The sequence below is a fragment of the Gekko japonicus genome, unplaced genomic scaffold (assembly GCF_001447785.1).
Source record: "Gekko japonicus isolate JY-2015 unplaced genomic scaffold, Gekko_japonicus_V1.1 scaffold159, whole genome shotgun sequence".
Lineage (NCBI taxonomy): Eukaryota > Metazoa > Chordata > Lepidosauria > Squamata > Gekkonidae > Gekko > Gekko japonicus.
In genome coordinates this window covers 1,549,089-1,574,537 of record NW_015169177.1, presented here as the reverse complement: position 1 = coordinate 1,574,537, position 25,449 = coordinate 1,549,089, and the positions used below count along the sequence as shown (strand labels likewise).

The window sequence follows — 25,449 nt, the reverse complement described above, 5'->3', positions numbered from 1 at the left end:
TTGGATGTAACCAAACATGCAGCAAACTGCACATATACAGAACTCTGGAGAAAAATCAGAAACAAAGAACCAGAAGAATGGAAGATTCCTTATGGTTTGGCTGCAGTTCAGAGGAACTCCAAAACCCAGCAAAAAGTTCATACAAGAATTACAGAAGCATCCCTAGACTTTGCAGGAGATCGAGGGCTGCTGCCAAAACAGAAAATCAGACTCAATTAAATAGAATTTTATCCCACCCTGCCAAGCTTTCAAGGTGGGTTAAAGATAATGAAAAAACTCAACAACCAACAACTAATCAACCAAGTCAAAAGTAGCATAATAAAACTACAGTGTTGGATTGCTGCTAACAAAGATCCGGAGAGTGATTTCAGCAAAGTGATCGGCTTTATTGAAGGTACGAACAAGCGCTTAACGGCATTCATAACCAGAACAGATTAACATTGGGAGCTAGGCTCCTTTTAAACCTTCCCGGGCTAACATAGCCACGCCTCTGTACAATTAACAACCAATGAGGTTGATCGGATAAAGACCAATGAGAGTCTTTCCCTCTCAGGGAGCTGGTACAGTCCTGATTGGTCGCTGTTGTAGAGTGACCAATAGTAAGGCAGGTTGGAGGAGCCTTCGTCAGGCTTGAAGCTTTACATGGGGAGTGAATTTGCCTTACAATTTCAGTAAGCCTTTTCACATGGGGAGTGAAATTGCCTTACAATTTCAGTAAGCCTTTTCAATACATTACAATTCCTCCCCCCTAAGTTAAGACACACACATTTTTTACATATTCACTGTTGATCATAACCTATACATCAGCCATTACAATATACTTCATTGCAGTCATAATTGCCTAGGTACAAAGGCGTTCGCTGCGCACGCTGAGAGCTGCGGAGCGGTGCAGGCTCAGGGGGCAAACTTACTTGAGGGTAACCTATGGGTTCTATACTGCCTGGGTCAGGCACATGGGTTGCAGTCTCGAAGCCAGGGGACTGCCCTGCTTTGGGGACTGTACTCACCTCCGTATCTGGAGGTCTGTACACAAGTTCTGGGGACTCAGCTGTCGGAGAGTCAGCGCTGTCCTTCGCCCATCTCCTCCTTAGCTGGTCTATGTGGCGCCGCCATTTCCTGCCATCAGGCAGCTCAACCACATACATGCAAGTGCCGACATTCTCACACACCACCCCGGGGATCCATGAGTGCCCTCCAGTGTAGCTACGGGCGAAAACCTTGTTCCCTGACTCAAATATGCGCACCTTCATATGCGAATCATTGTGCTCTGACTGCTGTTTGTTTAAATCTGGGTGCAACCGGTTTAAACGGGTTGTCAGGCATTGGCCCATTAATAACTCAGCCGGACTACGGTCCGTAGCGCTACACAGGGTGGTATGCTGCCGCAAAAGGAAAGAACCCAGCTTAACACTCCAGTCCCCCTCGTACATTTTACCCAGAGACTCTTTTGTTGTTCTGACCATCCTCTCAGCCTGCCCATTTGACACTGGAAGGAATGGGGCAGAAGTTACATGGTGAATGCCATTGTCCGAGAGGAACTGGCCAAACTCCTGGGATGTGAATTGGGGCCCGTTATCACTGACCACTATGTCCGGTAGTCCGTGTGTTGCGAAGAGCCGACGCAGCGCATGAATGACTGCCATTGAAGTGGTCAATTGCATCTGCACCACTTCCAACCATTTTGACATAGCATCAACCATAATCAAAAACATTTGCCCTTGTACTGGCCCTGCAAAATCTATGTGCAGCCTTGCCTGTGGATTCCCACTTCTGGGGTGAAACCTGTGGAGGCTCTGGTCTGTTTTGTTGGCATGGCATACACACCCGTACCCACTCTTCAATTTCGGCATCTAGCCCAGGCCACCATACATATCCTCTTGCTAGTACCTTCATATGTACCATGCCCGGGTGTCCGTCGTGCAAGGATTCAAGCACTATTTCCCTGAGTTTGTCAGGAACCACCACCCGGTTTTCCCAAAGAACGCAACCTTTGGAAATTGACAGTTCCTTTTGGCAGGCTCTGTACGGCTTGAATTCAGGCTCCAAGCTCCCCACTGGCCACCCCCTCCATACCCAGTTGAGAACACGGGACAATACGCTGTCCTTTGCCGTTAGCAATGCAATTTCTCTCGAGGAGACTGAAGCCGTGGGAAGCTCATCGATTGCCAACACATCACATGCAGGGGCAGTGGCTGAGCACATCCGTGTGCCCAATTGCTTTCCCAGGCCGGTGCTCAAGGTCAAAATCATATGCCTGCAAAACTATCGCCCATCTAAGCATTCTTGGGGACAAAATGTGCAGCATTTGCTTATTGGGCGCAAAGATTCCCAGTAGTGGCTTGTGGTCAGTGACCAGTACAAATCTTCTGCCAAAAATAAAATCATGGAACTTTTTGACAGCCGCTACTAATGCCAGACCCTCTTTATCTATCTGGGCATAGTTCCTTTCTGCCGTAGATAGAGACCTTGAGTAAAAAGCGATAGGCGCTTCGCTTCCATCAGGCATCAGGTGGCTCAAAACAGCACCTACTCCAAAAGGTGAAGCGTCAGCAGCTAAAACCAGGAGGTTTTGCTCATCGTAATGAGTTAACACATTGTTTGATACCAACAGCTCTTTAACTCCTGTAAAAGCCCTTTCTTCGGCTTGTCCCCATTTCCATTTTGCCTCATTATGCAAAAGTGCGTGCAAGGGTGCTGCCACGGATGCCTTGTGTGGTAAAAATGCATGGTAAAAATTGAGTAGTCCTAGGAAGGACTGGAGCTCTTTTTTACCAACCAGCCTGGGGGCATTTTGAATTGCGGTCACCTTTTCACCTGTGGGGTGCACTCCCTTTTCATCGATGTGAAACCCCAAAAACTCAACACTGTTAACACCCAGCATACACTTAGATCGCTTTACTTTTAGACCAGCACCTTGGAAACGTTTCAGTACTTCCTTTACCCGGTCTAGTAACTCCTGCTCAGCCCCCCCTGCAATCAAAACATCGTCAAAGTAGGGCACCGTACCAGGTACCCCCCTTAACAAGCGTTCCATCAGACCTTGGAAAATACCTGGTGCAACGTTGACACCGAATTGGAGCCGGTTCACTTTAAATGCCCCTCTGTGGGTCACAATCGTTTGGGCTTCTGCAGCCTCCGGTGTGACAGGCAGCTGCTGGTAAGTTTGAGCCAAGTCAAGCTTAGCAAATACCTTCCCTCCCCCCAGGGAAGCCAGGATGTGGCTGATTACTGGAACCGGGTACGAATGCTGTTGTAAGGCTTTGTTCAGGGTACACTTGTAATCTGCGCATATCCGTACAGACCCGTCCGGTTTGACCAGAGTTACTATGGGTGTCTCCCACTTACTAAAAGGTACAGGTTCCAAAATCCCCTGTTCAATGAGCTTGTCCAATTCAGTTTCAACCCGAGGTTTGACTGAGATTGGTACCTTTGGATACTTTAACCATATCGGTGTAACAGACAGATCTAATTCAAATGCAATTGGAGGCTCGTTGTACCTCCCCAATCCATCCCCAAATACTTCCGGGAACTCATCATACAACATATCCCATTTATTTTAACACATTTGGTTAATTCCATAGATGCCAATGCCTAGTGGCTTGAACCAGTCTAACCCCAGGAGGTTTACCCGGTCCCCTTCAGCAACCAACATTGATAATTTGGCACATTTCCCTTTAAACTCTACATTCACAGTATCCCTCCCTGCCAAAGGAATCCTCTTCCCTTGAAAGTCAGACACCCTTGTGTCCACAGGCTGGAGTCACCGCCGACTCCGGGTAGGGAACAGCCGCTGCCAGGATGCTGAAGTAATCACTGTGACGGATGAGCCGGAATCGACCTCCATGGTGCATGGTTTTCCATCGAGGAGTGGGGTGACGGAGATCTTTGCCTGACAGCCAGTGCGAGAAATGGTCAATGCGTTTGTCAGGCTTGATGTCATCTGACAGTTGGCCTCGGACATACGGGAACACTGTTTCCTCGCCGTTAGTGGGGATGACAATGTAGCTTTGTGTGCCGACCTGCAGACTTTGGCCAAATGGCCCCGCCACCCACATGCTCGACATTCGACATCCCAGGCCCAGCACTGGTCGCGGTGATGTTTCCCTCCACATCCGGAATACGCCTTGTGCATTGCAGTCTTTGCTGGGGTCTGCTTGTCCACTCCCGCCTTTAATTCGTTGACGTCATCATCCGCATCATCGCCTTCACTGTCACGACACTGGAAATGGACACGCTGCTCCGGTGACGTTAGTTTCTGCCGGACCTCTCTTGTTGATTTGTCGGCTGCCTCTGCTGTGACAGCCTCCTCATATGCCACAGCCCAGGTCAGGGTTGTGCAGGCAAACAACCGTTGCTGTAGCCTCTCGTCCCGAAGGCCACACACTAGCCAGTCTCTGAAGGCTTCCTCAATGTCCGCGAAATTGCACGGTCTTGCTGCCTTGCGTAGAGCTGCCACAAATTCGGCGATGGTCTCGCTCGCTGCCTGGCTCCGTTTGTAGAATGCATGCCGGCAGGCAATCTCCAAGGGCTGTGGTGAGAAATGGCCCTTCAGCTTCTTCGTCAGCTCCTCGAACGACACTGTCTTTATGTCGGCCAAAGCTACCAACGACCTGGCAATATCAAACATGTTATTTCCACAGGAACTCAGCAGACTGGCTCGCTTTTTTGCCTCCGTCATGATGTCGTTGGCTTCCAGGTGGAACTCGAACCTAACAAGGTACGCATCCCAGTTCTCGGTCGTGGGTTCAAATGCCTCGAACATCTGGCTATTGGCCATCCTGGTAGGCTCGTTCACCGGTACTGGTGGTGCCTCCACTGGAGTGGCCACAGCGCTGTGCTCGTCCTCGTCCATCGTGGGGTTTGTTAAGCAGGGCTGCCTACTCGCTCTAACATCCCATCCTCATCGCCAATTGTTGTATCGCCGCTAACAAAGATCCGGAGAGTGATTTCAGCAAAGTGATCAGCTTTATTGAAGGTACGAACAAGCGCTTAATGGCATTCATAACCAGAACAAATTAACATTGGGAGCTAGGCTCCTTTTAAACCTTCCCGGGCTAACACAGCCACGCCTCTGTACAATTAACAACCAATGAGGTTGTTCAGATAAAGACCAATGAGAGTCTTTCCCTCTCAGGGAGCTGGTACAGTCCTGATTGGTCGCTGTTGTAGAGCGACCAATAGTAAGGCAGGTTGGAGGAGCCTTCGTCTGGCTCGAAGCTGGGGAGTGAATGCGGCGATTGCAGTAAGCCTTTTCAATACATGAGGATGAAGCTGAGTGGCCAATGAACATCGGGGGGCCACACCATCCTCCCTCTTGACCCAAGGGCAGGTGCAATAGGGAGAGAGGTTGTCTGTCACGTGGGATCTTTGGGTGCTGCCCACTGTATTAAATTGTTTTAAATGTTTTACTGTGTTTTTATCGCACTGAGTGCCATACTGTGAAATCACAGTGCTGCATTGCACCCGTATATTGTAAGCCGCCCTGAGCCCATGTGCGGGGAGGGTAGGGTATAAATAAAATAAAATAAATAAATAATACATTACATACAGCATAACCAGATCTGAAACCAGACTCATCTCCAGTCTCATCTCCAAAACACTGAAGATTTACATTTCCTCAAGCACTCCACCATTCAGCCTATTCTTTAACTTTCTTGGATCCTAGAAATGTTTCTTTTCAGAAGGTGCACAACTGCAGCCATCCAGATGGCCTGAACTTCAATCTCCCACAACTAAGCTTCACCACTAACTGGTCTCCTTTGGCTTGCTGCAAAGAAGCCAGGTGGGCAAAGGCTGAGCACAGAGGGGCTGTCTACATGTTTGTAAGCCCCTTCCTCAGTGTCCTCTGTTTGTAATGACTGATAGTCATCCAAGAAATGGTGACTTCAGTCAGCTATGTTGACATCCCGCGACTGATAGTCATCCAAGTAATGGTGACTTCAGTTGGCTATGTTGACATCCCGTGACTGACAGTCATCCAAGTAATGGTGACTTCAGCTGGGATTTATTTTTGCAGAAGCAGGCAATTTTATCAGCAGCACGGCTTGTGCAAATGTCACTGCAAACAACCTAATTATCCAAGTTTACACAATTATGGGTTTGTTGAGAGAAGCTCCTCCTCACAATTCAGACAAGCTTTGGCTGCGGTCACACGCGACATTAGCCACGCAAGAGATACGGAAGACAAGCGGAGTTTCCGGTCGTGATCTCACCAGCACATCTGGGAAGCGTAGCGCTTCCGTGGCACAACTGAGGCTTCCTGCCGAAAAAGCGCAGCAAAAAACTAGTACCTTGGAGGTACTAGTTTCCAGAAACTGCGGGGCAAGGGCGGGCGTCTGATCGCGTTTCCGGTGGTATCCGGCGCCCGCCCATGTCCCCTTGCGGAAAAGGGTTTTTTTCCCCCCACGTCTCCGTGGATGCGCACACGCACCCAACGGAGCATGCGCATTCGTAGTGTACACAAAAAAAGAAAACCAGTTCACCGCGCCGCGCGCTTCTTCATTGCGCGCAGGCGTGTGTTGTGATCGGCACCTCTCCCTTGCCATGGAACCTCCACAGTACCTCCACAGAACCTCCACAGTAGGACTGATCGCTTTACTGCATGTTAGTTTGCCCCGGGGCAAACAGCCACACTTCTCCTCTGCAGTTTCCTGCCCGTGTGGCAGGGGCCTTTGTTGGACAGCTACAAGCAAAAACAAGAGTGGCCAAAAAAGGGGGAAAGGTTTGTCACAATATCCACTAGAAACCCAGTTCTGAGACAGCCCCATGGTTGCCAAAGGGATCATAAAGCCCTCAGCCTCCCCAGATAAGAGAATAATCTGAAGTCTCTGAGGATTAAACAAATCCAGGGGCCTCAGCCCTAGGGGCAAGACCACCTCCGCCAGCTCAAGCAAAGGAGGCCGATAGGTGGCACAGTTCAGGGTACCAATGGAATGGCTCTAGTTCTACTGATAAAATATCTTCAAAAATCACACACGCAAAAAATTCCCCGAGATCCTTACTAAAATAGTCAGCCCAAACTGGGCCTCAGTTGCTTCCAACTGTCTGTGCCTAACCATGCATATTTAATAGCTAGCTTTGTATTTTATTAGCAAGTATCACCTATTCTAGAACTTCTATTAAAGACAATCCATTTTGTTGTTGTTGTCCAGTCGCACAGTCGAGTCCGACTCTTTGCGACCCCATGGACCAGCTCCCTTATATTAGGTTCTCAGAACAAAAGGAGTAAGTTAGTTAAGACTAAAGTTGCAACAGATGATTAAGAAGTTTAAGAAGTGAGGCTGTTAGTGACTAGAAACAGGGTTTTTTCAGTGGTGGCACCTCACCTTTGGAATATCCTTCCCTTGGAATATCCTTCCCTTCCAGCTGCATCAGATCAGACAACTGGCCTCTTACCTGTCTCCCCCTGACCTAGCTACAGTAATCCACACAATGGTCACATCCAGGCTAGACTACTATAACTTGCTCTACATAGGGCTACCCTTGAGGGTGACCCGGAAACTCCAGCTGATCCAGAACACGGCTGCGTGGGTGCTCAATTGGACCCCTTGTATGGCACATATTCAACCTGTATGGCACATATTCAAGCTGCACTGGCTTCCAGTAGAGTACTGGATCAGGTTCAAGGTTCTGGTGTTAACCTTTAAAGCCCTTAATGGCCTGGGACCCACGTACCTTTAGGATCACTTCTCCTGGTACACCCCCAGAAGAGCTTTACACTCAGGAAATAAGAACTTCCTGGTGATCCCGAGCCTGAGAGACATCCGGCTGTCCTCAACTAGGGCCAGGACTTTTTCTGCCCTGGCCCCTACCTGGTGGAATTCTCTGGCAAATAACATCTGTGCCCTGCAAGACTTGTTGCCGTTCTGCAGGGCATGTAAGGCAGAGATGTTCTGCCAGGCGTTCGGTTGAGGACAGCAAAGGTCCCCTATCTAGTCTGGCAGTGCTCTTCCTCTTTCCTTCCTCCCTCCCTCCTCTATGAGGCAATGACACTCCAGGAATTACTGCCATCAGATTGGCTTAAAGGTAAAGGTTCCCTTGCTTGAAAGCCAGTCGAATCTGACTCTAGGGTTGCGGTGCTCATCTCCGTTTCAAAGCTGAAGAGCCAGCGCTGTCCGAAGATGTTTCCGTGGTCATGTGGCTGGCATGACTAAACACCAAGGTGCACGGAACACTGTTACCTTCCCACTGAAGTGGTATCTATTTATCTACTTGCAATTTCTTGCTTTCGAACTGCTAGGTTGGCAGGAGCTGGAACTTGAGATGGGAGCTCACTCCGTCATGCGGCACACTCGGGTCTCGAACTGCTGAACTACCGACCTTCCACAGCCTGCAGCATCTTAACCACTTGAGCCACCTCAGCTTTCTCAGATTGGCTTAGGCTGGTGTAAATTGTATTTTATGTATTATTTTAATTTTGGAACCTTTGTGTAGGATTTGTAATTGTACCACTGTTGTACGCTGCCCTGGGCCCTGTCTTTCAGGGGAGAGCAGACTAAAAGCCGAATTTAATAAATAAATTGACATGGCTCTCTTTTAAGCACCAGGCCAAAACATTTCTCTTTACTCAGACTTTTAACTAAGGGGATTTAAATCTTTTATTTTTTTTACTTTTTTTTACTTTTACAGTCTTATAGTAGTCTGACCTGGATAGCCCAAGCTAGCCCAATCTCATCAAATCCTAGAAACTAAGCAGGGTGGGCCCTGGCTAGTAGTTGGATGGGAGACCACCAAGAATACTGGGGTCATGACATGGAGGCAGGCAATGGCAGTTTGGTGTAGTGGTTAAGTGCGTGGACTCTAATCTGGGAGAACTGAGTTTGATTCCCCACTCCTCCACTTGGACCTGTTGGATGACCTTGGTCAAGCCATAGTTTCTGTCAGAGATGTTCTCTCAAGGACAGTTCTGGAAAAGAGCTCTCTCAGCCCCCACCTACCTCACAGGGTGTCTGTTGTAGGGAGGGGAAGGGAAAGGAGTTTGTAAGCTGCTCTGAGACCCCAAGGGATGGGTGGGGTATAAATCCAATCTCTTCTTCTTCTTCAGCTGTGACTTGATGGCACTTTCTGCCACCAGTAGTTTGAGGAAGGTTTTATGGGGGATCATTTTAGGCTGCTAAATGTTCTCTGATGTTTTTAATGGCTTTGTTTTTAATAGTTTGTTCATTTTAAGATTTTTATGCTCTCTTATGATTTCATTATGCTTTACATCGTGAGCTGCCTTGAGCAGTTTTTCTGGAGAGGCACCATAGATTTTTTCTTCTAAATAAATAAATATCCACATCAAGGTTAATATAAAGAATAATGAAACGGTAATATTCTTTCTGTTTTGATCAATGGGGATTTTGTTTTACCTTGGAGTAATTGGTTGCGCGTGGGGGAAAAGCTCCTTAAAATAGTATCATTCTTGGAATGGTTCGGCCATACGTTATTCCAATTTGTATGACTCAAACTTGCAGTACAGAGAAATACTTGACTTAATATAGCTTTTGATTAACAGTTTGGTAAGATTCTAGCTTCACTTCAAACCTGCAGCGCCCTTCCCACCCCGTGCTTCTTGGGAGTGGGTATGAAGCTCTCTTTGGCCACACCTTCTACAAGGAAAATAGAAAATGAATGGATCTGAGTTTCCCTTGTGCCAGCAGATTCATCCAGACTTTTAGAAACACAAATAAAGCAGCACACTGGATCTTACCCAATTCATTGCAAATATATAACCTTTACAAAGCCAATGTATCACTGCAAGTTTCATTCATGAGACAATTTAAACCAGGGGTCCCCGATCTTTTTGAGCCTGTGGACACCTTTGGAATTCTGACACAAGGGGAGGTGGGGGCACAACCACAGGATGGCTGCCACAGGAAGCAGGGCCAACCACAAAATGTCAGGGGGTGAAGTTATGTTTAATTCTAATAGTAATTCTTCAACTTTTCAGGCAGAAGCTGTGCTTAACAGGATGCCTTTTAATCTGCACAGTCCATTGGGAGCTCTTCTGGGCACAGGGTTGCCAGGTCCTACCTTCCATCCAGTGGGGGGCTCCCGGGTCCTTTGTGGGACCTTCTGCCATGTGCACAAATGATGTCACCCAGGTTTTGTCACATGCAACAGGTTTTCTAAAAGGCTAAAAACTTTTTGGTTCAGAGGCATGGTATTGGGGAAGTGGAGGGGGGCAACTAAAGTTGCCAGCCTTAAGTTGGGAAACTCCTGGAGATTTGGGGACAGTGCCTAGGGAGGGCAGAGTTTGGGGAGCTGAGGGAGTTCAGCAGGGATGTAAAGTCACACAGTCTGCCCTCCAAAACTACCGTTTCCTCTAGGAGAACAAATTTCTGTAGCCTGGAGATTAGCTGTATTTCAGCCAGAATTCTACCCCCCCCCCCCCCCCGGAGGCTGGCAACCTTACAGATAACACTTTCCTTTGTGTCATTTAACCGATTAAAATTCCCACACACCAGTGAGGCAAATAGTGGGGGGGGGGGCAACTAGAATCAAAATAATGCAACAAGAGGAGAGGGCTAAACTTCACCTCTACCAGTACCATGCCCCCCACCCATGCTCCCTCTAAGGTGTGAGCAAAAATTCTGCTTTGTGAGCTACTGGCATTAAAGTTACAAGCAAACAATTTGGCTGTTGCATAAATTAGTTTGCTCTGGAGCCATCCTTCCTGAGATAAGACAAAAATGTCTGAGCCAGAGGCTAAAAAACTGTGAGCTAGCTCACACTAACTCTGCTTAGAGGAAACATTGCCCCCACCTAAATTGCATATATGGCTGCTTTTAAGAAAAGAAAAGAAAAAAGAACTCCAAGATATCCTAGCCACACATCTCTTGGGTTATGCCTACTTTGCCCCTCTTAATTTCAATAGAGTCAATACAGACAATGAAATAGTTTATGCCCAGAAATTATGCTTGGATTGTAGCCTAAATGCAGAATGCTAATGAAGGACCACACAGTAAGCAAATAAACAGTATATATATTAATTCCATCAAAAACAAACTCCAAAGAATAATCCAAGTATTGAAGAAGTGAGCAGTGACTCACAAAAGCTCATACCTTACCATGAATTTTGTTAGTCTTTAACGTGCTACTGGACTCTTACTCTTTTCTAATCCAAGTAACAGTCATATATATATATATACTGGGGCACACTATAACAAAAATTTCATAAACATATATTGTAAATACACATCTGAAGGCGTTATAGGAATCTGGTACTCATCGTTTTTTAACAGATAACATATTTCTAATTCATGACTTTTATTAACAAATACTTTCTTAACAGCTAGCATATTCTAAACTTTGGGGAAAATTATGCATCCATATACCAGAATATTGGAGCACCTAATATATAGACTGGACTTTTGCTTTGCCGTGCATGCTGCCCTTTTGTTTTGTTTTTTAAACAGTGTTTTGTGTCACCCACACTTGTGGGTGTCAGAAAAATAAGCTGCTGAGGCGGTGCTGCTTTTCCTTCTGCAGGGCTGGCCCTGGGAGACGGGGTGCGTCAAGGCAACAGTGCTCTCTAGAGGAACAAATATAATGCCGTTTCCAGCTGTTTCATTAATTCTCATTGCTGTACATTCAGCTCTATTTTTAAATTCCAACTATATTGATGTTGGCTTTCACTTTTTAAATGGTTACTAATGGTATTTTTAAGTGTTGGGAAACTATTGAACCCTCCAATTTTTTTCCCAAAACCCATTTTTAACTGTTGCACTGTACCTTTGTTTCAGAGTGGCTGTTCTGAGAACGAAGCTAACGCTCCCTCCCCACAGGGGTCGTTTCGTAAAAAAAGAGCTAGGGGAACTCATTAGCATAACTCATTAGCATATGTCACACACCCTGACATCACCGGAAGTGTGTCATAAGGCCACACCCCCTGACATCACCGGAAGCGTGTCATAAGGCCACACACACCACCCCCAACGGTCCCGGCCGCCGGCGCCGGCCTTGCACCTCCACTGCCGAGCACCATGAGGGGTTCGACGGTGGACCTGCAAGGCTGGCGGGAGTGCAAGGAAGCCCCGCGAAGGCCCTCCCTGGCCCCAGGCAGGCAGGGGTGGGGAGAGGCAGGGAGGAAGCAACTTACCCTCCCTCTTCTCCTGCCTCCTCCTGGCTGAATGAGGGCCGGAAGCAGGGCGGCCGGAAGCAGGGGGCGGGGCTTCATCATGTGCCCCGCCCCCCGTACCTCACCCGGGGGAACTGCGATCCCCGCTGAAATGACCTCTGCCTCCCCATTGTGTTCACTTTCCTAATCTGCTTTATCAGTTTAATATTTCATGTGATGCCATTAGAACCCACGGATGAATTACAGTTTTCAGAGGTCTGTTTTTTAAACTTGAATGTTGCTACCACAGTCTCTTACAGGAATGTAGTGGGCATGAATCTTCCCATCTGATGATCTTAATTCTTTGAAATAGAAGGTCATTCAAAGTTGCATTATGCTCCTGAGTAGATCCTAATTTCACATGGGAAATACAGGCACGTTTTTATGGGAAATTGCCCAATGAGCATAAAGGGATGGGGTGCCGGGAACGATGCAGAAGACAGGGCAGTTTATGCCCACTGTCTTTCAAAGTCTGTTATGGGGAAGTCAGGATTCTTCAGAAGCCAGTCAGGGGTTCATTCAGTGCAAAAATCACTGGGGTGCACACAGTTCCCCAAAATACAATTTGCCTATCTGCTGCTTTCTGTGGGACCTGTAGCGGCAGGAGAGGGTTCTGTGTATTTCTAGGGTACATGCTTGGCTAACCTGGGCAACCGTGAAGTACAACAGGCCTGACAATTACTCCAAATGAAGTGCACCCGAGAATGCCCCCAGAACTCCACAGCACATTCATGTTCCATGACAAACACCCAGTAGTTTCCCAGTAGACAAAAAACCTTGCAAAATACACTAATGTACACTGTTTGTGTCTTGAGGCAGAACTCTTCAAGCAGTAGCAACAAAAAACTGAAAAAATATTTAGGTTCTGCTAAGCATTTCTCAGAGCTTAAGAGCAGGGAATACAGTTCACACGGGAGCCAGGGCATTCCCAGCAGCGCACGCAACAACTACAGTCAGACGATTTCTCGATGTATTTTGGCAGGCTCTCTGTCCCAGCAGCACCAGATGTTTGGTCAAGAGCTGGTGATGTGTCTTATTCTGCCCTAAATAACATACTTATCTTGAGTTAAAGACTGTTAGTTTATTTTTTCTCCCAGCATGGAAGCTTTCATTTTTTATATTGTACAGGGCTGTGTGAAACAATCGTTGGTCAGATTTTTTCAGTTTGAGTAAAGAGATTTCAGAAGATTACAAACATTTCCCTGATAGAACACTTTGTGTGAATATTCATCTCTTTTTTCACAGGTTGGGCACCACTGCTTTCACTGAGGGCTGCTGCCTTTTGCTTCCAGGATTACTCACAATGATCCTAACCAGCCAGTGAGAGTGTGACATCAGGGAGCCAATCAGATTTGGCTACGTGATTATGCCACTTAGGGCAAATGAGAGCTATTGTGAGTGAAGGCAATACTTTTTGGATTAGTCACATGACAGATTCCCACCTAATCCAAGAACAACCAGTAAACAATATAACCTATTAAATCAAATAACAGGCTACACAATGATGTCACTGAGGGCAAGCAAAGGCATCTGAAAGTGAGAACAAGTTATGTCAATGGATAGACAAATGTTTTTGCAATCAAACATATGGGGAGGCATTTTTCAGTGCTGCCAAATATGCTCATGAAAAAGTCCATTTTACCTTAGCTTTAATTTTGTACCACTTTTCTATACTTCCAGTCCCCAGTTCTCTAATGTAAGACATTCAAGGGTTAGTAGAGAGACAATTTTGGAGTTTATTCTTTATTGACAAATGTGCAGGTAAGCCATAGGACTCCGGTAGGCTTGCCAAGTTCCCACTGGTGGTAAGGGAACCCTTGCTGTCAGTGAGTGCTTTCTGCCACTGCTCAGCTGAGCTGTGGGAGAAAAATGAGGAGAAAAATCAGCACCTTGCTGGGTATTCTCTTGCATTTGGACAAAACTCTATAGTCCTTATGTCACTGGCAAGTCTCCTACCAGTTGCCAGCCTTGCCCTGGCAAACCTATCCCTGTCTTTTTGAGCCTGCAAGCACTTCTTTACACAGAGAGTGATTTAAATGTGGCATTCACTGCCAGAGGATGCAGTGATGGCCACAGGAATAAACAGCTTTAAAGGGGGATTAAATTCATGGAGGATAAGTCTTTCAATGGCTACAAGCCATGGTGACTGAGGGGAACCTCCATATTTACAGGCACTAATCCTGCCAACCTAGCAGTTCGAAAGCAAGAAATTGCAAGTAGATAAATAGGTACCACTTTGGTGGAAGGTAACAGCGTTCTGTGCGCCTTGGTGTTTAGTCATGCTGGCCACATGACCATGGAAATGTCTTCGGACAGCGGTGGCTCTTCGGCTTTGAAACGGAGATGAGCACCGCAACCCTAGAGTCGGATTCGACTGGCTTTCGAGCAAGGGAACCTTTACCTTTACTCCTCTGAATCCCAGAGCCAGGAGGCAAGATCAGGGGAAGGTCTTGGCCTCTATGGCCTGTTGTTGTCCATCCACAGGACCTGGTTGCCCACTGTCTGAGACAGGATGCTGGATTAGATGGACTATTGGTCTGATCCAACAGGGCTTATGTTCTCATGTCATGTCAGAGTGGGGACTCAAACCTGGTCTCCCTGATCCTAGTCTGATACTCTAGCAACTATCTATCTCTCTACTTCATATTGCTCCTTATTAGTTCTAAGCCGATTACTAAAATATAGAAAAAGCTAGACCCATTTGAATGGTTGAGAAAATCTATCACAGATGCATAAACGTTTGCAGCTAAAAGAGTGATAGGTCTGCTATTATCTTCCAATAAAAGAGATAATGTCTCCATATGGTCTATATTTTGGAGCAAAGGAAGCATTAAAAGATTTCTAGGCTCTGAAAAGTAATTACTTTCAAAGGTTATGCGATATAGAGTGTCTGCACTACCTGCACCACTGTTGCACACTCTACCAGGGTATGGTATCTTATGATACCTCCCTCGCAAAACTCTAGATTGTAGGGCATTAAAGGCTTGTCAACATAATGTCAAACCTTGCTATGCTTGCTTCAGTTGCCATAATGGTTGGGGGAAGGGCCTTCCTGAGGGTGGGGGTGAGATGTTAACGGAGAGTGTGTGAGACCTTTGCTTTTAGAAGATGTAACTTTCCACCAGACATGCCCTTCTCCTCCTCTGTCTGCATTCCCAGGAGCACATTCTTGTACCATCTCGGACTCTAGATTACCAGAACATATATCTCCCCTGGTTGGCATGGCAATTAGGTCGGATGTGACTTATGCTTGGGGGTTGGATGGGATCTGTTTGACTTTCTATGGACGCGATCACATGCACAATTAGCCACACCATGGGCATGAATGCTGGGCGGATTTAAAGGGCGCGATCAGACACAAACATCTGGGAAGCACCCTGTACCCGTCACCAACCAGTTTTGCTCCATCGCAGAAGCAGAGTAAAAAGACACCAGGGTAGCAAATGGGTTGTTATGGGCCATGGATGGACGTTCCCCTGTCTGATCACTGCAGTGCACTCTCATGGCATCGGGATGGTCTGATCAGGCCATCCCGACTCTGTGCTGTTGTTTCCCCCCCTTCTCAGTATGTGCATCATTGCACACTCCATAGGGAGCCCTCATGCTAAGATGCGATTCATCGATTCCCTGTTTAAGCGTATTGGGAACAAACAGCAAAAAACCCCAACCCGACTCACCCGTGGTCGTGTCTGATCACACAGTGGCGGACTGCTCCCGCAGCTTCAAAGGACTGTGTGATTGCGCAACTGCGGGTCAAATTATTCCAGGGGAAATAGCCTCACTTCCCCCCCGTGTTATCACATGTGTGTGATCGCCACCTATAATATGATCGTACCCGCCAAAAGAATTCAGTTCTGACACGGTAACATTTGGATCTTGCATATGCTCTAATAAACTTATCACTGCCAAAGTGAGAGTTATTGAGTGTAACTGGACCAGGGTCTGACACATAAAGGCATCCCTATAGTGAGGAACAGTTGTCCATGTAATTGGGAAGCTCTCCAGGTGGAAGAAAACTGGCAAATTGAGTAGAAGCACCAGCTGAAATTAGTTTTCTATTTTCTCAAATGAAGAACAGGAAGGCTCCCAGTGCAGATTTAATCCCCTCAGAATTCCTCAAAGCCAGTATCTTATGGTGGAAGGATATATTGGTAACTGTATTCACGGAGATAAATGTGAAAGGAATTATGCTGCTCGCTTGGAGACATGCTATCACCATGTTGTTGTTGTTGTTGTTCAGTCGCACAGTCCAGTCTACCTCTTTGCGACCCCATGGACCAGATCACGGCAGGCCTTCCTGTCTTCCGCTGTTCTCTGAAGTTTGCTCAATTTCATGTTCGTTGCATCTATGACACTGTCTAACCATCTCATCCTTTGCCGTCCCCGTCTTCTTTGACCTTCAGTCTTTCCCAGCATCAGGGTCTTCTCCAGTGAGTGCTCCCTTCTCATTTGGTGGCCAAAGTATTTGAGCTTCAGTTTCATTATCTGGCCTTCCAGGGAACAGCCAGGGTTGATTTCTTTTAGGATTGACTGATTTGATCTTCTTGCAGTCCAAGGGACTCTCAGTCTAGTTCAAAAGAATCTATTCTTCGGCGCTCGGCCTTCCTTATAGTCCAACTCTCACAGCCATACATGACTACTGGGAATACCATTGCTTTGACCATGCGGACTTTTGTTGGCAGGGTGATGTCTCTACTTTTTATCATGCTGTTTAGGTTCACCATCGCTTTCCTCCCAAGGAGCAGGCGTCTTTTAATTTCATGGCTGCTGTCACAGTCTGCGGTGATCTGCGATCCCAGGAACGTGAAGTCTGTCACTACTTCAACGACTTCCCCTTCTATTTGCCAAAGAGTGATGGGGCCGGATGCCATGATCTTAGTTTTTTTGATGTTGAGCTTCAAGCCCACTTTTGCGCTCTCCTCTTTTACCCTGAGCAAGAGGCTCTTGAGGTCCTCTTCACTTTCTGCCATTAGAGTGGTATCGTCTGCATATCTGAGGTTGTTGATCTTTTCCCCAGCAATCACCATACCAGTTTATAAGAAGGGAAACAAGGCAGACCTATCCAACTACAGACCAATTAGCCTTTTATCAGTATTCGGGAAGCCTGACACTCTGTCCCTTTATTAGCAACTTGTGGGCTGGTTGGAGATGAATTAAATCCTGGGAAGAGAACTGGCCGGTTTTTAGGTAAGGAGCTGGTACAGATGATCATCTTCTCACATTACAATTCATAATCAATAAATCTATAACCAAGAGTCGGGGGAATCCTTGCTGCTTCCTTCATGGATTTGAAGGTGGCTTTTGATACTGTACCCCATGCTCAATTGTGGAACAAGGTAAAACTAACATCTACTGACAAGAGACTGTCATCTTTGATTGAGAATCTGTATTGTTATCCCACTGCACAAGTCCACTATTAGTTAGATGGATAACTTCCCTACAGCAGGGACTGCATCAGGGATGTGTGCTGGTCCTTTTATTGTTTAATTTATATATTAACAATATGATTTCTGCTGTCTCTGCCAAGGACTGTTATTCTCCACCTACTGCTAACATTAAAGTTTCTATCCTATCTTTGGCTGATGGTGCAGTTCTCCTATCAAGAACAACATCAGGACTGTCCTCTCTGATAGAGGCTTTTGTCTCTTACAGTCTGGAAGAACACCTGATAGTTAACTATAAAAATTCCAAGATTGTTGGTTTTTTGGGGAAATCTCATGTACATCACAAGTGGAAAATTCATGGTAATGATACTGAGAAGATCTCCTATTTTAAATACTAGAAGGTTTGACCAGAGATTAACTTGGTTAGTGCAAGTTGCTCATGTTAAAAGACTGGCTACAATGGCATCAAATAGAAGAAGAAGAAGAAGAAGAAGAAGAAGAAGAAGAAGAAGAAGAAGAAGAAGAAGAAGAAGAAGAAGAAGAAGAAGAAGAGATTGGATTTATACCCCGCCCTTCACTACCCAAAGGTGTCTCAGAGCGGCTTACAAACTCCTTTCCCTTCCCCTCCCCACAACAGACACCCTGTGAGGTAGGTGGGGCTGAGAGAACTCTTGACAGAAACTGCTCTTTTTCCAGAACAGCTGTGCCAGAGTTATGGCTTGCCCAAGGTCATCCAGCCAGGTGCAAGTGAAGGAGGGGGGAATCAAACCCGGTTCTCCCAGATTAGAGTCCACGCACTTAACCATTTTGTTTTTCTTTTATTCATCTGGGGCTCAGTATATCTCAGCCCCCATCAAACTATTTAACACCAAGTTTGCAAGGGGTTGGTATCTGGATCGATAAAATAGGGGAATCCTTGGATTCACTTTTTCTTAAATTCCTACATTCGATCAGTGGAATTCCAAATTGTGTAGCAGGGGTAGCCCTCTGACCTGAATTGGGACAGCCATGCCTTGAAGCTCAGGCTTGGTTGAAGGCTTTTCCCCTTAAAGTTTGCCTCTCACGTCTACAGTGACTACAGTTGTAGTATTATGACAACTGTAGTGAAATGTTCCTATCTCACCACTCCATTAATCATTTTATAAACCTCTACTCTTAGTTATCTTTTTTTGGTTGTTGTTGTTAACCAAAAAAGTCCCAAATACTCCAACTTTTCTTTATAGGGACAGAGGCTTCCAACTCCTTGTCATTTTGGTTTCCCTTGTTTTCTGGATCGATTCCCATTCTGTAATATCCATTTAGAGCTGGGGCAATTGCAGTTGTATGCATAGTTCTATTGTTTCCCTGTGTCTGATATAGAAGCTGCAGCAGCAGTAACATGAGCTTATAAATGAAATATTTTTGGGACTTGACTCTAGCTGTTGCACTGTAAATTACAGACTTCAGCTTCCAGTACAGATATCCTAGGTGCAGTTGGAAGGGCCATGTGCTGTGCAGATGGGCCGTTCCCATCATTTCCCATGATGGGGCAGGGGGCAGGGTGGGGAGTAAGTTTCCTGCCCTATTAAAAGACTAGATGAGAGCAGGAAGGAATCTAAAAGGAGTTTCCAAAGGCCAACAGATTTTTCACACTCCAACACAAAGCTGGGGGATCTGGAGCTGAGAATTCTTAGTACCCAGAAGTTGCAATTCCAAGAATTTCTGGAAGCCGTGACAGTCCAATGACATAAAACTAGTGCAACTTTGTAGTGTAGATGTGCCCACTGAAATAAGGACACAGGTGTTTGCTGCAACAAGAGACAGCTAGTACCAGTTTGGTAGCTGTTCCTGCACATGATAAGGAGGGGACTGAGCACCCAAAACTTTTTCTTGGGAGAAAACTGAATCCATCAAAGTTGTCTTCTCCTGCTATTCAGTTTCATGGTACAATAGCAATGTGGGCAGATCTACCTGGCATGATGAACTGAAGCCAGCAAAGGGGGCCAGGATCAGTGAATTGGCTGGGAGACAAGAGCACCACACTTACCTTGGCAATAAGGAATAACAAGAGCTGTCAACCCTGCTCAAGGTCAGCTGGGTTAACAAAGATGCCAAATCTTGAGGAACCATGGGAGAAAGAAGAGGGGTAGAGCCAGGCTGGTTATCAGTTAGCTAGACTCTCCTACTGCTGTCTGATGATCAGAGAGAAAGCGCACATGCAAGAGAGAGAGCAGAGACAGAACAGAGAGGAAACGTTGGGGTATGGAGAGGGAGAAGAGGAGCTGAATGCTGTTAATTCCCTAAGGATACCACTGAACATTATAACCCCACAGCTTCAACTTGAAAGATCCCTGCTTCCATTTTGCTTCTACCTTCTGTGTATTATGAGTAACTTATGAGTAACTGATTTTGCACCTTTTTTAACTGAACTGTTTTCCTGTTAAGTATATGCCATTTTTTAAAAGGTTAAATTTGTAAAATGCTATGAAATTAGCATAAAAGAAACTGGGAACACTGCAGACAAAGAGGCTCCCAGGCAAAACCTCTGAAAGCCAAAAGAAAGGTAAATGGCCATATTCATATATCCCTCAAACCTCTTCCTCACTGGTCTGGGGTGCACCTTTGGAGGAAGTGGGATGGACTCTTGTGGCAGCCAGGGAGCTTTGACAGGAACATTTGACAGGAAAACCCTCCCCTCAATCTTTGTAGAGCTTCATTTGAGAAACCTTGAGAAACACTAACCCAAGTAATTCAATATACTAGCTCCAAGTTGGAAATTAATTTAGAAATAGCAGGTTTTATTATTCCCAGTGCTTTTTCCAAGTACACTAGCCAAAGGACAAGCTTTGCTTTACTGTAAAAATATTTTCCTTGAGAAAAACAATGTGGAATCCGTTATCTGGGTTGCCGCCAACTGGGTAAGGTACAGATCAGTACTGTTTATTTCCTTATCGAACTTCCCGAGCAGTCCAGTCACATGTACCAGTAAAGATGGTCACCATTCCATGGTGTAGATGCCATTGTAACTAGCTTCTGCCCTACGCTTATTCATCAAAAGCACAGTCATAGCAATAGGAGGGGGAAGCTGCAACAGCTACAACATTTATTTCCTCAGAGACTTTCCCCCAGCAACTATGGTATCAGCTACATGCCCCCAGATTACCCATACATATCAACACATGGCAATAGAATGTAGAAGGAGAAGAAGAGATTGGATTTATATCCCGCCCCCCTTCACTACCCAAAGGAGTTTCAGAGCAGCTCCTTTCCCTTCCCCTCCCCACAACAGACACCCTGTGAGATAGGTGGGGCTGAGAGAGCTCTGACAGAAACTGCTATTTTTCAAGAAGAGTTCTGACAGAACCATGGCTTGCCCAAGGTCATCCAGCCAGGTGCAAGTGGAGGTGTGGAGAATCAAACCCAGTTCTCCCAGATTAGAGTCCGCACACTTAACCACTACACCAAACTGGCTCTCGACCTTATTATAATATTGCAGAACCAAGGATATATTAGGAATTCATCTTCCCTAAAACAGGGAGCCTTAACTCACCCCAACAGGTACTTCAGTGGCATGGCCCACTAACAGAATGTAAATCTAACCACTGATGAAGTATCAAGGTGAACCACACGACCCTCCTATTGCATGCCCCATTGTAAAGATATCTCCGGTAACAAGTGAGACTCCCTATCTGAAAACCATTAGGAGAACAGAGAGACAGTTTAAGCACACAGCACTTTAGTTTTTTTTTAATTTGATGCATTTCCATTTGTATGTTCAAGACAACCAATAAAATTATACAAAAACAACAGTTCAGTAATAATAATAAAAAGAAACTATAAGGATCATCTTTCGGAAGGCTATTCTTGATGGAAACTTGATGCCCCTCACTCTGCTGCTGATGGCTGGTGGTTCTTTGTATCAGCAACGGCAATGCAGAAATCAAGGCTGGAGTTTCTCATCCTTTCCTGTTCTAAAAGAAAATGAGAGGAATGCAGGTATTATGGCATGGCCTTTCACGAGCCAGTTTTCATTGACAGACTCACCCAAGTGTTGTATAGGTTTGCTAACCTTTGAGCTCTCACAAGAGCCTCATGCTTGTGAAATGTGCATACATCTAAAGGCATAAACATGCAGTCCTCTGGTCCTGTCTCTGACATGCCCTAGGAAGGCTTAGCTGTTTCAGTAGTTTTTAGACGATTCCCATTACCTTGGAATCTTAGTTCAGACTGCCTGTGCTCTGTCTGCTCCATGTGATAATGGCTGTCATCCAAGAAGGAGTCTCCTATGAGAGCTTCCTCCTGTTGTTCACTACTAAATGGAATTTGCCAAAATGTTACCCCTTCTCCCTCATGCCAGGAGACTTTATTGCTTCTGTCTGCCCATGCCCATCCCCCTGTGGGTCAAATCTTCTCTTCTTGAGGTCCCTAGGAAGATACACTATAGTTTCCCCCATCCCCAGTCTCTGTCACCTTCTACATGTCAAAGGTGTGAGATGACCATTTCATTGCCTTTTGGGGAGAGTCAATTGCATTCATAAAGAAGAGAGGAGAAGAAGAGAGAAGAGATTGGATTTATATCCCGCCCTTCACTACCCAAAGGAGTCTCAGAGCGGCTTACAAACTCCTTTCCCTTCCCCTCCACACAACAGACACCCTGTGAGGTGGGTGGGGCTGAGAGAGCACTCTGACAGAAACTGCTCTTTTTCAAGAACAGCTCTCACAGAACTATGGCTTGCCCAAGTTCATCCAGCAGGTGCAAGTGGAGGAGGGGGGAATCAAACCTGGTTCTCCCAGACTGGAGTCCACGCACTTAACCACTACACCAAACTGGCTTTCGTGCTGGGTATTAAGCAAGGTGAATATTGAGGTGGGCAATGCTTTGATACCAACTAACTTCCCCCCTTCCCACTTGGCTCCTGCCAACAGGGGAAACTTAAAAAAACCCATGGTGTATGGGTTTTCGAGCCTCAGACCTTAAATATCAGGATGTGAGTCCCAAGGGAAGGTGTTTCTCCGCAATATGGAGTTATGGCCTTGACCTTTAAAGCCCTATGTGGCCTGGGACCATCATACCAATGGGACCACCTCTCCCCATATGAGCCCCGGAGAACTTTATGGTCTTCTGATCAACACTTCCTGGTGATCCCTGGCCCAAGGAACATCCACTTATCCTCAACCAGGGCAAGAATTTTTTTGGCCCTTGCCCCAACTTGGTGGAACATGCTTCCACCTGAGATCAGGGCCCTGCAGGACTTATTACAGTTCCACAAAACCTGTACAATGGAGCTGTTCTGCCAGGCTTTTGGTTGAGGCTGTTGAGGAAGCGGACATTCAGCCATTTTGGTCTCCCCTGGTTATGACCAGTGCCTGGCTGTTTTAGATAATACTATCGAGCACTGGAATTTTCTGGAGTACCTATATTCTCTTGATATGAGACATAGGGTTTGTTGTTATTGTCTATCATGCCATCTACTGTTATACTAGTTTTATTGTTTTAAGGATCTTATGCTGTAAGCCACGATGAGCCCACGTGGGATAGGGTGGGGTGTCCTATATATATATAATTGCCCTACATATGGGCACTTTCTGGCTCTCCCATTGGCTGTGCTGTGTGCTCCATCAGCCATTGGCCAGTCAACCACCACTCAAGAGTAATTGTGTGCCATTGGCTGGGTGCTGGGTCCACTCCTCTTCCCCACCCACTGCCAACCTGGCCACATCCCTGACAGAATAAAATGCCAAAATGGCTGTTTCTCCTGCTTGGCTCCTCCATGGCTGACTGGCTACTGAGGTGGGCCAGTGGCTATCAAACCATTCTCTTCAACCTCCTGCTGTGCAGCTGACTTTCCCCTAGGGTTGACAATCTCCAAATGGGACCTGGAGGTCTCTCGCTGTTACAATTGATCTCTAGATGACAGAGATAAGTTTCCCTGGAGAAAATGGCTGCTTTGGAAGGTCGACCCTATGGCATTATACCCTGCTGAGTCCTTTCCCTTTCCAAATCCCTCCCCTGTCAGGATCCACAGCAAGACAACGAAGTACATGCTTCTAGGAAGGTTTTACTTTTATTGAAAAGCTATAGATGCAGTAACATGAACACTGTTAGGAATGGCGGGTTACCTATGCGCATAATAGGATATAGGGCATTCGTATGCGCCCCCCCCACTACTACCCAATTAAACGGGCTCCCGTGCGCGGGCATTCTCTAAAAGCTGCCAAGCTGGGAAACTAGCTTCTCACAAAACCTAGACACACCAATTCCTCCTGCGACCTTGAGAGATATGCGGTACAGCACAGAAGCAATTAAGTGCATGGAAAGGAATGCAATTAGAAACATACACCACACTTATGGCGTAGACACATACACTGAATCTTCAGGCTGCAGAGCCCAACCCTCCACCCTTCTCTTGTCAGCCTGTGTTTTGTAAGCCTCCTTGGCTGCATCCAGAGTTTTACACAAAAGGGGCCAAGAGTCCTGCAGTTTTTTGCACCACATCCCCGCTTCCCCAGGCCCTAAGTCCATGTTTCCCTCCAGGAAGGGAACCGGCGGGCTGTCATAGCCATAGCCATAGCACATTAAACGGGGACATCCCAGTCGACGAGTGGCAAGTGTTATTATAGCAAAATTCTGCAAGGGGAAGCAAATCGTTCCAATCGTCCTGTTGATAGTTTGTAAAGCAACGGAGGTATTGTTCCAAGGTTTGATTAACCCTTTCCGTTTGCCGGTCAGCCTCTGGGTGGTAAGTGCTACTCAAACCCCTCTCCATCCCCATAAGTTTCATCAATTCACTCCAAAACCGTGAAACGAATTGAGTACCATGGTTGGAGATCACCTTGGTCAGCAACATATTTATTTATTTATTTAATTTTCTACCCCGCCCTCCCCAAAAATGGGCTCAGGGCGGCTAACAAACAGGGGCATCATGTGCCAATACATAAACCGAATAAAACAGGATAAAACAGAATAAATATCGAAATTACATAACATGCTCAATGCTGTTGCTCTTAAATTAAGACAAGATGGTGTCCAGTAGATGTTGCCTCCATCCCTGTGCAACGGTACCGATCCACCGCGCCACTGAAGTGCGATTGTCACAGGGCCACTCCGTTCCCAGTTATGAAGTTGGCTCTGCTGCTTTTGTCAATTTCAAATGAGTTTTGTCCATTTCAAGAGGATTATTTTCTTTGCTGATGTTCCTTTGTGTTTCCTTCCCATTTTCTTGCACATAGCTTACAAAATCCCCTTCTCCCAGCTTGGATTTGTTGTGATTCTGTGCTTTGAGATCAGTCCTTTTAAGCCTGCAGTGCCACAGTGTCACTGGGTTATGCTGGGCATTCTGCACATTGCAACTGGTTGTGCTGGTTGTGCTGGGCCAGTGAGGACGACTACAAAATCCATCACATATGAAGCCGCACCACGTGCACCAGGATGCCTTACCAAAGGGCTTTAGCCGTGGGCAGGGAAGCAAAAGGAACAAAATGTGCCTGCTTGGAAAATAAGTCCACTACCACCCAAATCACAGTCATTGATTTGCTGGGTGGCAAATCCATTACAAAATCCATTGAAATAACTTCCCAGGGTTGGCTTGGGGTGGGGAGGGGCTGTAAGAGTCCCGGGGCTTTTCCGGGTCGAGGTTTACTCATGGTGCAAACTTGGCATGATTGAACAAACAAAGATAGATCTTTGCGCATGTGCAGCCACCAGAACCGTCTCTGCAGTAGTTGAAGAGATTTCATGAAACCAGAGTGGCCCGCTAACTTTGAGCCATGAACTGATTGCAAAACTTCCCCCCTGAGCAATTGGGGAACGTACAGTTTATGTCCATGATACCAACAGCCATTTTCCCATTGCACGCAATCTCCCACTCCCTCTAGCAGCTCTCGATCCACCTCTGAGAAGGCGGAGTTGAACTTGTCAGACCAAGCGGTCGAGGGGGCCCCTGTTGACGTAGGTGAGTCAGGAGGCTGGGGGGGGGGGGTGGCAAG

At 46.3% G+C, this 25,449-nt stretch overlaps 1 protein-coding gene across 1 annotated transcript in view; it reads right to left on the bottom strand.

Moving 5' to 3' along the window:
- The window catches only part of LOC107114506 (anoctamin-2-like), a 278,223-nt gene that overhangs the window by 78,172 nt on the left and 174,602 nt on the right, over positions 1-25,449 (bottom strand). The window contains 1 exon segment of the mRNA XM_015416015.1: positions 2,933-2,946. Coding sequence (XP_015271501.1) covers positions 2,933-2,946 — 14 coding nt within the window.